The sequence below is a fragment of the Mercenaria mercenaria genome, chromosome 11, assembly GCF_021730395.1.
Source record: "Mercenaria mercenaria strain notata chromosome 11, MADL_Memer_1, whole genome shotgun sequence".
Taxonomy (NCBI): domain Eukaryota; kingdom Metazoa; phylum Mollusca; class Bivalvia; order Venerida; family Veneridae; genus Mercenaria; species Mercenaria mercenaria.
The window spans coordinates 44,012,511-44,027,660 of NC_069371.1; the positions used below are offsets into that span (position 1 = coordinate 44,012,511).

At 34.7% G+C, this 15,150-nt stretch overlaps 2 protein-coding genes across 2 annotated transcripts; one reads left to right on the top strand and one right to left on the bottom strand.

Annotated features, from left to right (window-relative positions):
- Positions 1–216: 216 nt before the first annotated feature.
- LOC123532001 (BTB/POZ domain-containing protein 6-like) lies at positions 217–8,598 on the bottom strand. The gene is made up of 3 exons (XM_053517291.1): positions 8,467–8,598; positions 2,375–2,649; positions 217–1,952 (listed from the first exon to the last, which is right to left on the bottom strand). The coding sequence occupies exons 2-3, from the start codon at positions 2,626–2,628 to the stop codon at positions 899–901; spliced, it is 1,308 nt and encodes a 435-aa protein (XP_053373266.1). The 5' UTR covers positions 2,629–2,649; positions 8,467–8,598; the 3' UTR covers positions 217–898.
- A 1,753-nt stretch (positions 8,599–10,351) lies between these two features.
- On the top strand, positions 10,352–14,803 carry LOC128546765 (prostatic spermine-binding protein-like). The gene is made up of 2 exons (XM_053518071.1): positions 10,352–10,669; positions 14,705–14,803. The coding sequence occupies exons 1-2, from the start codon at positions 10,352–10,354 to the stop codon at positions 14,801–14,803; spliced, it is 417 nt and encodes a 138-aa protein (XP_053374046.1).
- The last annotated feature ends 347 nt before the right edge of the window (positions 14,804–15,150 follow it).

The window sequence follows — 15,150 nt, forward strand, 5'->3', positions numbered from 1 at the left end:
ATTGTTACTATGTTTCTTCAGAAGGCTTCGACGGATTTTTTGTCATGGAAACACGTGAGAATGAGTTATTTTACTTTTTTCCATTCCAAATTGAAATGTGTTCGTTTTCCGGTTCGCGGGTCCCTACGAAAATTTCGAAGTATGAGATATAAGACTGATATCCGATATGTACTAAACATCTCCAGTCTTTCATTTGGAGAACATATAAAAATGTTCCGAGTCAACATTTTTATTGAGGAGCGCCCCCTAGTGGCAGATGTATTTTTCAACGGAAGTCGCCGTTTTCCTGTCTTCATGGCATTAGAAGTAATGTTAAAACATTTTTCCAAACTCAGGAATATAGCTAAATTCAGTTTTATTGTTTATTGTTGCGTTTTGTAAATTATTTCATTTTGAAAATGCTTAAATAAAGAGATATCCGTAGTAGGGGTTGGGAAAAATAACGAAAATATTCAATGTATTTCATGGCCGTTTAGCCGATATAAAATAAAACGGAACGGTCAAGTTCTTGATTTTCAAATATATTCTTCTTTAACTATTTCTGAACAAGTAAATAAAATTTAAAAAATGGGTTAGATTTCTTTTGTAAATTTACATTTCATTTCTGCTGGTAAGCTAGATACGTCATTTATGGTGTTAACGTCACACGAACGTTTTGTTCATTATGTCCTTTATAGATACATTTTTGTAAATACAGTACAATGAAAGTATACAAAAATGACTTTTTTTACTAAAATAGATTCACATTATTTACAGTGTTAGGTAATTTACAGTCAAAGTATATTATCTAGAAATATACTTCAATGCCAGTTAAACGATTTTCTTAAAGACGCTAATTTTGTTTATATTATTATGTAAAATGTCAAAATCTAGAGTACAGTCACTTTAATTTGTGTTTTCATACAGTAGTAGATACTTCTAGAATAAGAGAATGAATTTGTCCTCTATATGTGCATGTTTTATTTTCACTTGCACCGCTTGAGAAGAAAGACAGATCAAATGTACCAGATGAAATCATCTGTTTGCCATTTTTGCCGTAATATGTTTGTGCGCCTTTCAACAAAGTATGTATTGTATATTCCGTCCCTGGTTCAACTGTATATGGTTGATCAAACAGCACATCCTCGACGTATTTCGACTGCTCATACTCTATCCTAAGATCATTTCTAGATGCTAAAGTGGAAGTCCCAATTTTTAAACTAATTTCTCCCTCTATTGTTCCCGCCAAATACGGGACAAACAAACTCACACCCACAAGTCTGGCTTGAGTGGACACTTTAAAGTTAATTGCATCTGGACAGCCACTATAACCCCAACCACTGTCGTGGTTTGAATCGAATCTTGACAACTTTAAGTGTTGCTTCTGTACTCGTTTACGTTTAGTATTATGAAATTGATACATCTGCGTTTTAGTGTCGACACCTGCTAAGCTTTGAAAAACACAAACCTTTTCATCTGATGTTAAAATGTCTTCTACAGCTACATGTTTTGCAAATGTTTCAAACGACATTGTAGGGAATCTTACAGAATATACTAATTCCCCTAGTTCATTTCTTAGTTCAGTTTCCGGACATTCCTGTTTCTTGCATTTTTGTTGCTGCTGCTCAACTGCCCATCTCTTGCATGCATCGTAAATACTTAATTCGTCGGCATCAAGATTATCCGACTCGATAATTTTCTGAAGAACTTCTTTTGGTAGAGAAGCAAATCCATCGGATTTTAGTACGTTTTCTCCATTCTCAAAAATGAATTCAAGACACTTTTCTCCTAGTTCACTTTCATCGAACTTGTGTGCATGTTGTAGTATGACACAGACATTGTCCATTGAGAGTTGAGTATTTAAGTAATCTTTACATTTCTCTGCAAGACGGTTGGTTTCATACTTCTTGGCACTGTATAAAAGGGGCATGTTGTTGTCCTCGTTGACTGTACAGTCTTCGGTATAAATGAACCTTTGAAATAGAACAAATTTTCCAAAATTAATCTAATTATTTCTAATCTAAGTGTTCAAGAAGAGGCATCTGAAAAACGAAAAATCGATTAAGTCCGACCTTAGAAACAAGAATTTTTAATATTGTATACTTAAATTATTAACAAATGAAACAATTTTGAGGATGAAAAAGCAACAAATGGCGTGCGACAAACTGTTGTACAAAAGTATTTAAAATGCGCTACAGTAATGCACATAAAATTATAGCAACCATTGTAATTTTCAAAATAGCTGATAACATGTGAAATTCCAATTGAGAAAAATACATAAAATAATAATTAGATCTTCTGGCTTTAAGAAACAAAAATATTCGAGCTTACTCAAATTAAATTATAAAAATTCTATTAAGGGAAATAACACAGTGCAAAATTTGTTCAAACATACCGTAATAATACTCGGAATATCTCGGGTTCTATATCTGGAACTTGTATGGTATGATTGGACTCTGCAAGTGAGCCACAGAACATAGCATAGAATACAGGACTTCTGCTCACCAGGATAAACTTGTGAGCTTTCACTTCTTCTTTCTTTTCATTCCCGACTAAGAAAGTGACGTCACAAAGTGTACCATCTTGCAACATGTGCCAGTTTGTCTGTTCGAATGATCTTTCTGTTTGCCAAGCTGTTGGACTTGCCATTTCAAATTAGCCACAGAAAATCTACAAAATTGAAAACTATGCCAATGTTCTGTCAAATATTTATTGGATTTAACAAAGCTTCTACACAACAGGGGCCGGTATCAAATGTTTTTGGGTTTGGCCTATATTTACTATATTACAATACTTGTAGTATTTAGAGGCCATTTTCTCCAAAACAATTAATACCGTCCCTCTTTTACACAATTTATCAGATTGGTACAGTCAACATGAGTATTCCGAATCAGTCTATAATGCCTGTCACTCTAAATGTCTATCAGCTGATGAAAACAAACCGGCGAAAATTAGAAAATAGTTATTTTTGTAGACTTTAACTATATGTGCAAATTAGACAAGCATAGGTATTTTACATCTACCTATTTTTCAAGCGATAAACACAATATAAGAATGTTGTATATTGACTGGTAAAGTTTTGCCAAAAAATATAGACCTGCATTCTGTTAGAAAGAGGGGCTTATTTGATTGTTTTGTAATGTATGCATATAAATAATTCACTGGTATGATGTTTATTATATACCTATCTACATTTTGAAATGTTTGTGAAAAAAATGTATTAAGCAAAAACATTAAATATGAGATATTTCGAATCGCCAGGCCATACTTTTTTTCCGGCTCTGTTCCGCAGTAAATAATTGTTTATTTATACCCTGTGCACCACCTTGAATATTCACAAGTGCTACCTGTTCAAAATGTCTTCCACCCATGTCCACAGTATATAAACGAACTGAACCCCAACCGGATCTTGCGAGCGAAAATCAGTGTTGGCCATTTTGCGTCGAGACAGTTGAGTTAAAAAATCGTGTTCATGAGGATACTGTTGAACGGTAAGTAAGTCAATCTGTATGTAAATTGTAGCCAAAAAACTTTATTGTTGACCTATGATATGCAACATTATAATTTTTAACATTAAGACAATAAAATTCATGAAACTCGCCGCAGGCTTGAACGAAATCGTCACTACATACGAAAGAAAATTGAGATTTATCAAGTTTAGATTGGTTGAAGACGGAGTTTTGAGTTTGTACCACAGCAATTAATTAATTACAAAAAGTATTACGGTTATTTGTTATATGACGGAACGATTTTGAACATAAAAACAAGATTTAAAGACTGGGGGTAAAATAGGCATACTGTACGTTTCTTGCCGGTGATTCTGAACCTCACTTGCGAGTTTACGCGATCTATCTGTACCATGTCTTGGGAGTATTTTCAAAGATGCTTTACATTTCTTGGGGGAAGAAATTTATTATTCAAAGCATTTTTTGTTTATTTTCAGGCAAAATGGAAGAATTCAGCTGCAAGTTCCGGACGACAAACTTTGGGGAAATCATTTTTCACAATTTGGAAACCCATGAAGTAAACAATCTAAAGATCAAAATGTCAAAATTCGACTTAAAAAGAAAGGAAATTATTACATACTCAAAAGACTTCAAAGATATTGCCAAACAATTTAAAACACTCTAAAAAGACTTTAATTCCAAATGATGACACCAAAAACAGTGAGAGTTTCAAAACTAGAAGACGTTTCTCCCATTAAAAAGCTCCAAAACCAAAAGCACAAGAGAAAGATGTTCACAAATTGCTGGAAGAATCTGAGGATATTGAGAGTTCAAGTGAAGATGAAGATACTATGCAGCTTGCTTTCCAGAATATGACTTTGCTAGAATCCACATCTTCAACGCAAACAGACCCTTGCTTTGTCCTGAGCACAGACCCATGCGAAGAATCTGATATGTTCACCAGTGAAAATATTATTCAACAGCTCCCTGATGTTTTAGACTACCTTAAATCAGAAAATCAACTGGAAATGTTACATAAATTTTACAACATTACTCGCGGTACGGAAGATTCCTTCGTCGACCAGAAGATTCTGTCATTACTTTCACTGTGCCATCACTTACTTGTCTAGAAAAATATCTCATCTGGCTGAAAAACTGAAACAAAGTCGTCCAAACAAAGCCTGCAGTAGTCTTTAATATATGAACCTGAAAGCAATCATCGGATAAATATTTTATAACTGCAAAAAGCGGGGTAATTCAGTAAATATGTCTGACAAAGTTATGTTTCTTAACGGTATGACACTGCCCTTCGATCGTTTCAACGAATTACCTTCAATAGTACTGAAGACATGAAGTGGCATGCAAAACTTTAAGGTATTAAGCCCATAATAGAGTACCTTCTTTTTGAAGAGTATTTAATTCCTACTATAAACCTACTTTGTCTGCAATTTTCGTGGGGTGGGGGGGGGGAGGGGGTAGGTTCAAACCCCACTGGGACCATTTTTTTTCCATATTTTCCTTTTTTTCTAGTAAGTTTTCACTTCTTTCAAGACTTGTTATTGATTTATTGCATAAAAATGGAAAAAAAAAGTCATTTGATAAGCGATTTCTTGCTGTTCAAAGTGAATTTACCTCTGAAACAGAAGGGGTAGAGTTAGACATCCTTAAAAATACTGAATTACAGACGGTAAAAGTTCTTTATTTTGCCTTCAATCCTTAGATTACATATTGTGGAAAAAAGTAGGTAGGTTTTACTTCTGCCCCAAGGTTATTTTTGAATGAAGTGAGCAAAATTCAAAACAGATTCACAGCATTCGACCTTATTTTTTTTTATTGTGGATTTAGAACGCATTAAACCCGTTTACTTGAGGCACCCTAAGAAAAATCATACTGGCAGTTTTATTTTAAGTTTTATAATTGTTTACCAATAGTTTGATGTTTCTTTCATCACTTTGAAATTTGTCGCCACTTGAGCTTGAGGAAATACCATAAATTACACAAAATTTATAAAAAACGGCACGGTAAAAGTTTTTTAAAAATTTGCAACACAATGTAAAGCACGGTCAACTGTAAGAATATACCAAGCAATTGCCATTTTTTAAACATTACTATTAGGGGCCTAATACCTTAACCAGCATTTCTATGTAGAAAGGGGATTATGGTCCTTGATGGCAAGATACTGTTGACCCCAAAGACATGTGCGTAGTTTCTACCAAATACCTTCAGTTTTCTTGGAGATAAAGTTCCATGCAAAAAGTAAGCAAAGCATTACGCCGGCCTCAACACCAACGACGATGCATGAACACATGAGTTGAATAGCTTAGACTATTCATTGAACGTCGAGCTAAAGAACAAAAGACCAATTGTTGCAAACGCAGAGGAGACATGTTACTAGTAGTTATTATATCATATCAAGATATAATTTCTCTTTCCATAATTAATTATCAGCTTCATATGTAAATATTTTTGTTTCCAGGTAGGGATGCATTTAGGCAATAATCAGTCAGTCTATGTGCAGCTAATGCTTATAACATTACTTATAGTACGTCAAAGAAGTATAAAATACATTATTTTTATAGCTCTTTGAGTACGTATAGTACCCGAAAACACTTTAGATGCGCCATACAATTGTTGTGGACACAGAAACTTCAGATTCGGTACGACAAAAGACAAAAGGTGGATATAAAGACAATGGAAATCCCCCTACGTGACTCGCAAGATATGGTTCAGTGAACTCACAAGTGAGGTACAGATCATTAGATTGATATTTGCAAGACGGGTTCAGTATTCAAACAGTTGCCTTGTTTACTTTCCAGAATTTACTACATAACAAACATGGCCTGGTAGGTATATGTCGCCTGTTTAGTGAAGGGAATACATTAAACAATACCTTAAACACGAGTATTGGTATAGATAAACGAGTTTATGCATAAAATTCCTTGTGTAATCGGCGAGTGTTGAAATAAAAGTAACACGTTGAGAAGAGTACAGCGTTTTATCGGCAATTATAGGACGAAAGCTGGTAAAGACTGAATTTATCCGGAAGGATAAAGTATTTCTTGATATGATACAATCGTTTACATACCGCCTTAGCATCATTGCAACAAGTTGTTTATAATTATTTAGATAGTCCCACCTATTTTCGTCAGTTGCATCCTGAAATATGCTCGCAAGATCCGGTTGGGGTTCAGTTCGTTTATATACTGTGTGTCAGTTGATCGAGATTATATTACATGCTATTATGTGTGACTCATTACCAACGTAACATTTTGTGTTATGTGCATGTTCACAAAGATTACATCATTGCAAGGCCAATTTCATTAAACCAGTGTCAGTAGGTGTAGACATGACAGCAATAGTGATTCCGGAAATGATAGGAAATAGTCCAGTTCATGGAGGCCGGGTTAACGCTACATAGGTCAAAGGGAAATAACTAACAGGGCATTTGATTGGTTGAAACAGTATATGGTATTCCGAGACAAATATTTAAGATGTAAAGTGGGCTCTCATTGGTGAAATATCTGTTGAATATGTTTGAAAACTGTTTTATTTCTTAAATTGAAGTTCTAAGCCATGATTAATGGAGGAAAACATATTTGAAGGTGCATTTTGTTTGAAAATTTTGCTTGTTTTAGTGATATAGTATTTTCATGATATGTAAACAAAAATTTACTGCCGGACTGGGGGTTACTGACTTGCGGGTGAAAAAAGTGCACAAAAATTATGGTCAGCATGTATATTTCTGGCTGTTTTCTTTTAGGTCTTGAATAGTTCTTTCACCCTGTGTAGGAGGCATCAAAAGTTTAAATGTTAGGAAAGGGCTATAACCCAAAACATTACAATGTAAGTCTATGGGAAAACTGTTAGCTCCCTTTGACCTACAGTACTGATGTTATTGGTGGTAGTAAAGTATGACTCCAGTTTACTACGTATTTGATACTGCATATATCAGTAACGTGGAGGTCGGGAAAATTTAAATAAGTAAAGTAAGCGATATTTCGTAAATCAGACGATGTACATTTATTGGCAATTTAAAGGTCTACTCGTGAATGTATAAAAAACGAATTATACATGCTGAAGCTTTACAGACGGTAGGTTTTTGTTTTACAACACCAATTAAATTCAGGATGTACAGCCAAATATTATCGTGTGTATGATGCTATTCCTTGATTTCGTAAATCATAAGTCTTGACTTACAGATTAGGACATGTTCTATTTCGTAAGTTTTGCCTTACGTACCACCCAGTTGACAAGCAACAAATTGGTAAATAATTAGTTGATAAGAGGCAAGTGAATGAAATTTTAGAAACAACTGCCCAAAAAATAAACCCAAATCTGAATATAAAATGGCTTCTAATGCATAAAGGAAAAAGGATGACACTGAAAAGTTAAATGATTTGAGCTGCGCCATGAGAAAACCAACATAGTGCGTTTCCGACCAGCATCCGCGCAGTCTGGTCCATGCTGTTCGCTAACGGTTTCTCTAATTGCAATAGACTTTGAAAGCAAACATCATTGATCCTGACCAGACTGCGGATGCACAGGCTGGTCTGCATCCATGCTGGTCGCAAAGCCACTATGTTGGTTTTCTCATGGCGCGGCTCATTTGTGTCATGAGTAATAAAATTCATGGGACATAAAAAGGTGAATATTATTTTTTATTATTAATGGTTACATTCTTTTCAGTACCTACCTGATGCACTATGTTTACTAAGTAAATCTCTGTGATTTATATGGGAATGGAATACTGTCTGTATGTGAAAAATGTACAATTTCAAAATTGTACATCTTTGAGATAACTGGTGTTGTAGAACAAAAACCTACCGTCTGTAGAGGGCTTTAGTCCCATTTTCATTTTCTGAAAACTGGTTTCGAATATATAGGGCCTACCCGAGAACTTTACAGTTAATGTTTACATATTTACACAAATAGAATCTAAAACATACATTTATAGATGTTCAAGTTTATGGAGTAAAGACCCCAAGATTAACTAATCTTTATCTAAATAATCATCAGATAGGAGAAAATCAATTAAGCTTACCTTTAAAAGCCTACTTTCAATTTTAATATTTGTCTATCAATTAACTTCCGGTTAACGATAGCGAGGGCATACTACAAAATATGGAGTGGAGTCTTTCAGTGAATTTTGGAGTGACCTTGGAGTCTACTTTTAGTTGTTCATAGTTTGTAGATTAAAAGCAATGGTATTATTAGTGAAATCACATAAGACGAAGTAATAATTAATGGCTGGTGCTGTTGCTGTTGCAAACAATAAGAAGAATGGTGATTGCTGGGATAAAGAATCACATTTAATGTAGCGCGAGACTGGTAGTTATACTATTAGGTTATTTAACATTGTTCTGTACAATACGGAAATATATTTGGACGAGTACCTAGCTGAGAAAACCATATTGGACGAGCCGCTAGGCGAGTTCAATATGGTTTTCTCAGCTGGGTACGAGTCCAAATATATCTCGTATTGTACAGTACAATGTTAAATAACCTTTTTATTCTATATCTATTTTATCTTACTATAATAATAGTTTAAATTAAAAATGTTTTACTGAATATTGTATTCCTGCCTTTTCTAGTTTTTCCCAGCTTGGTATGAGTGCAAATATATATTATACAGAACAATGTTAGACCTTAAATAACCTTTTTATTCTATATTTATTTCACTTCATACGGTATATAAGTAATTCGTTGTTTTTTCTGCGTATCATCATTAAAAAAGTATATGGTGCAACCTCCCTACAACAGCCATTATGCGATTTGGGTGGTAATAATACTTGGCTGAGATATTATGCCCACAAACATTGTCAGCAAGTTTGGTGAAGATCGGATGAAAACTGTTCGACTTAAAAGAGCGGCTAAATTCCCCGTTTTTCGAGTAATTCAAGGACTATAATCAAAGAGTGCCTGGTACAATTTGGCTGGTTATCGAAATTTGCCGAGATGTAATGCCCACAAACATTGTCAGCAAGTTTGGTGAAGATTCGATGAAAACTGAATTATAGAGCAGACATGTTTTGGATGCTGACCGCCCGTCCGTTGCCATTCATAATCTCCTCCATTTTTTTTTCTTAACCGTTAAATAAAAACTGCTGAGGTAGCTATTCAGACAGTCAGGGCTGATACCAATTTCTAGGTTTCGTCCGGAACGGTTTCTTTAAGCGACTTTTCAAATATTCCAACATCTGATGATCCTTTTTACTGTATTTTTAAGTTTTTTGATTATTTACGAACGTTTTGATATCTAAATCAGATAGCATTGTTATCCCTTGAATCGTTTTTGTGTGTTGTAAACAAAAAAAAACTCAAATTAAATCCAGATTTCAAGACGCATAATCAAACACTGTACATAGAGCGCCTACTTCATCCGATTTACATTCGGAACATTTTCACGCGTTTCGGGCTTTATCGTATGTTTAACACCGTCCAAATACAGAAAATACAGGATTTTTTGTACGCGCGTGCGTACAAATACAGAAAATACAGGATTTTTGTACGCACGTGCATCCAAATACCGTAATATATTGTACGGTCACGTGTTGCAAATGAACGTTCGCGATTGGACAGATAAAATAGGTATAGAATAATAATAATTATTGAGATTTTGATGATATTGTTTATTATGGCTTGCTGTTTGTGTCTTTTAGGATCAGCAACTACGTCATTGTCATCATTGTCGTCATCATTGTTATCCTGAAAACCAATTTATCATCATTGATAGACAAAATCATTGAAATATTCTAAGCAACAGAATCGTTTAAATTTTCTATCATTATCACTATCTTTAACAACAATACAAACACCTCTATCACCATTGTCATCATCAACAACAATAAAAACAACAACCGTTATCTTCCAACAAAACAATGTTTTTACTCATGGTCATCAGCAAAAACTATGATAATAAAGATGCGATGACAAATGATGATGTTCACGGCAGTGGTGACTGTGATGATGATGATGATGATGTTGATGCTGGTAACGATAGTTATGATAATGTTGCTGATGTTGTTGGTGAAAATGAGGATGATGATAATAACCATAATGATGGTGATGATGATGATCTTTGTAATGGTGTTGGTGATGATGATGATGATGGTGATGATTGTGGTGATTTTGGTCGTGCTGGGGATGATTGTGTTAGTGGCAATGTTGATTATGGCGGTGATAGTTGTGGTGGTGATGAAGTTGGAAGTGGTAATGATGATGGTTGTGATGGTAGTGGTGGTGAGGTAAATGATGATGACATTAATTTACATAATATCATTCAAATTTCTGTGACATTTCAATACATCTTAGCATAAAGGAGTACACAGTGAATGAGTTTTATCAGGTAACATTAAAGAAACAATTTGCAGGTGGAGCATTGATACACGTGGGAAATGTCAAACCAAATATTGACCTAAAAGCCCTCTATAGGTAAGACCTTTTTCTACACCTAAAGCAAATTTTATTTATTATTGCCTGTTATCTTTAAAGATTTTTTACTGATCAGAAGGCTTGGTAATTAGTTGGGTCATAGAGGAGTCCCACGGCATGCAGTAGTAGAATGATGCAATGACTTGCACTGATAAGCCCAGTGTGTTTGATGCATAATGTAAACGCAGTTAATGTTTTTATAAGTCTACTACAAAAAATAAAAAAAAATGTTGTCCAAATTGGTATGATGATATTTTGTTCAGAAATTCAGATCTAATACTAAAATAATTTAAAAAGAAATTCTCTTACGAGGTTTCGAGTTAAATATTGCTAAAAACAGCATACTATTTTTTTCTGATGCCGTTTTTGGGGATTATAATAATTCAAAAATTAAAGATTGATATTTAGTTATTACACTGAGTGTAAGTCTCAACTCAACAAAACGTTTTAATAACACTTTTATCATAACAAATATCATTAATTTTCATCAACAACAAAAATATAAATCATCATCATTATCATCTACATGCCAATATTCTTATTTCATTGACAACATTATCATGAAAACATCTTCATCGCGAAAATCGTCAACATCAAAAGCATCCTCACAGAGCTAGAACTGTCATCACTATCATCATCATCATCGTCACCAGCAGCACCAGCAACAACAAAATCATCATAAAATAGCAGCATAACGACATTTCATCATTTTCGCTCCATTTCTAAATACAGCACAATAGCAACAACATTTTCATCATCATCATAAGTGCTATATATCAATATTGTCATCAGCATTATAAAACCATTAACAAAATAAAAAGCAATATCAACATTATAATTTGCATGAACATCATCATCAATTAACGTAGCAATATTGCCTGTCATCACTCTCGTTTCACCACTTAATGACTTTCATATCTGACATGAAAAATAACGAAACAAACAATTTGATTTTGACTCTAAATTCTCCCGCGAGTTTTTCTCTCCAAAGTCACTCCAGAATCTCACTCGAGACTCTAATCCAGTACTCCACTCCAACACTCCACTCCAGATTTTGTAGTATGACTTTAAAGAGTGACTGATGTAACATTTACATACATACACCTTTATCCCTCTCTGGTCAGGATCCATGCTGTTCGCTAACAGTTTCTCTAATTCCAATAGGCTTTGAAAGCGAACAGCATGGATCCTGACCAAACCGCGCGGATGCGCAGGCTGGTCTAGATCCCTGCTGGTCGCAAACGCACTATGTTGGTTTTCTCATGGTGCGGCTCATTTATTGTTTTCTTGTAAAATATGTTAAAGTTTGTCTATAGGGTGGCAAAAACTTTTGCATATTATATGTACAGCAAGATTACACACCTGTAGATATATGTGGCTCGAAGTTCAAGTAATGATTTTTTATGACTCTCGGTGTGACCTCTTCTTTGTCAAGCAACAGATTAAATTAAACACCAGCAATTAATTTCTATGTAAAGTCTTTATTCCAAAAAGGAATCTCTATATGCAACCCGAGCACGTTTGGTTATTCGGCTTCTACGCAGAATATGTCCGTCTACGTAACAAGTAGTATTTTTACGCTATGCATTAATAAAGTTGCCGAAAACAAGGACCAGCTGATATTTTATATTAAATGCATTAACTTTCACGATATAAATACAATATAAGCACTACAGTGTGTAATTAGAGCACACCAAATACAGCTTACAAATATTACAAATGTATTTCTTGTATAACAAAAAAAAGCGAACGTTGCCTTACATAAGAAAGTAAAAGGAGTATAAATCCTACTCAACTGCAAACGCATTTTTATTTTTACTCAGCTAAATAAGCATAACATCTCAATATTTTTAAATGTTTGGTAAAAGTAGACTTGTAATACTAACCGACTACTAGTATATAAATTGAGCCGTGTCATGAGAAAACCAACATAGTGGGTTTGCGACCAGCATGGATCCAGACCAGCCTGCGCATCCGCACAGTCTGGTCAGGATCTATGCTGTTCGCTTTTAAAGTCTACTGCAATTAGAGAAACCGTTAGCGAGCAGCATGGATCCTGATCAGACTGCGCGCTGCATAGACACGTGAAGTAAAGGAAACTATTATACATGTGATAGATCTAGATTTAACAAAAATCCGGTCTACTAGCTATAAACTGTAAGTACATGTAGACGTTTTTGAATATTTTTGAAAAAGTTGTGGACTCTTAAAGAGAATCTCTTTTTATAGCCTGTATCTGTATGTAGTATCCATGTAACTTGAATCTATGCTAAATACTTTTATCTAAAACTCGTGGATGGCACTAGTGTTGAGTATTTAATTCTGTAAATAAAATACGAGGGGTGTTCCAAAAGTAATGTCACTTGCATCGGTTCTCCTATACTGCAAATGTTCTGATCATTTTAACTTGCTCTGCCCTTCAAAATACTCTCCGTCAGCCTGAATACACCTTTTTGAGCCGGTCAATCCTCTTTTGGAAGCATTGTTCATACTCTTCTATGGGAACACCCATCAGATACTGATAAACTGCAGATCCAAGGGCATTTCTCGATTTGTATCTCTTTCCAGACAGATGATATTTAAGTTTGGGAAACAGAAAATAGTCGCAGGGGGGCCAGGTCTGGCGAAAACGGAGGGTGTGGAATGACGGTAACCTCTGACTCCAAAAACTCGGTCACAATGCGTGCCTTGTGAACGGGGGCATTATCATGCAAAAGTCGGAGGTACTTAAGTCCTGTTTTGGGGCGGCGACTTTTGTAGTAGTTCTTCAATTTTCTTAGAACAACTTTTTTTATAGAATTTTCCTATGACCGTACCGCCTTTTGGTACCGGAATTTGAATGATTGGATCCTTATGAGTGAAAAAAATACATATAAAATCTTCTTCACCGTTCGTATTCGTTTGGCAATACTTGGGCGTCTCGCATTTTTGGTGACCCAGATTCGGTTGTAATACTTCCGCTTTGGTTCAAAATAATAAACCCAGGTTCCATTACCAGTAACTATATTATCAAAAACCTTTTTGCTGTATTTTAGGTGCATGTTCAGAAGTTTTTTTGCCATTGTTACACGGGTCCTCTTTTGTTCATTTGTTAACAAATTGGGTATCCATCTTGCATTTATTTTTCTAAGTTTTAGGTGTTTCTTCAAAATTCCATGAACTCGTGCTAACGACAAGTTTGTCAGTCGGACCAATTGCCTTACGGTGAATCCGGCATCCTCTTTTAGCAAATTGAGGATTTTTTCGATGTTACCTTTCGACGTAGTTGTTGCAGGACGATCTGTGCTAGCAGCATCTTTGAGTTGCTGCTGTCCGGTCCTAAATTTAGCTACCCACCTACAAATAGTCTTATGAGACATTTGACCTTCCCCATAAATGTCGCACACCTCACGGTGAATATCTACAAGCTTCATGCCGAGTAGCGACCTACCTTTTATGTAGGCCCTAATTTCAAGCACATTTTCAGCTCTTTTCCCAGTCATTTTGTGTAAAGTGTAATGAATACACTATAAAGCAATGTACACTGTACCAAAGTCAGTGAACGTGTGAGCGCGATATTTACCTATGTTACGATTCAGTGATCGTTCTATCGACACGAGGTGGTTTTGTGTACACATGACACGATTTCCGCGAAATAAAACACAAATGACATTATTTTTGGAACACCCCTCGTAACTCATATTCTCACTAATTTTAACACATTTTTTTCTCGGTTATATACAGGCAAAAATAAATTTCATACACTTTACGCAAGTTTATGTCCAGACGTTTATTTGCATCAGTATAGTTATTGTTATAAATTTGATGATATTTGGTGTAATCAACATTATGATTTTCAATTTTTACAGGGTGCTGTTCAAGAGAGTAATAATGTAGTGCACAGGAAAAAAGAAAAGACAGAAAGCTGCAATTTCAGTGAGAAAAGAAAACAATCAGACTTGTGCTGACAGAACTTGGATATATAATGAGTTAAAATACAGACAGTAATTCATTTTAATTGGATATAACCATTGACTGAAGAAAGAAAAATGACATATTTTTTTTCAGTTAGACTTTTAAAAGGCTGGAATCAATATTTGACGTGTTGTAGTGATGTTCAAATATTCGATTATATTTCTTCAGGAAACTTTCAAACAAACTTTAAATAAAAGTTAGATTTCTTTTTGTTAAATGTTAAACAAAATCATAATCATTTGAAAATAAATCATGTACATAATAATATTAGTGTTAGTTAATTTTTTTTCAAATTCGTAATCGTTGGGATAGCGTTGGTATCCTTCTTTTGGCCAACAAA

What these genes read in the sequence shown, in the direction of transcription:
- LOC128546765 (XM_053518071.1), top strand. Translation starts at nt 10,352, where the DNA reads ATGACAAATGATGATGTTCACGGCAGTGGTGACTGTGATGATGATGAT. An exon ending in GTGATGGTAGTGGTGGTGAG is followed by an intron (nt 10,670 to 14,704) that starts GTAAATGATGAT and finishes CAATTTTTACAG; the next exon opens with GGTGCTGTTCAAGAGAGTAA.
- LOC123532001 (XM_053517291.1), bottom strand. Translation starts at nt 2,628, where the DNA reads ATGGCAAGTCCAACAGCTTGGCAAACAGAAAGATCATTCGAACAGACA. An exon ending in ATATTCCGAGTATTATTACG is followed by an intron (nt 1,953 to 2,374) that starts GTATGTTTGAAC and finishes TCTATTTCAAAG; the next exon opens with GTTCATTTATACCGAAGACT.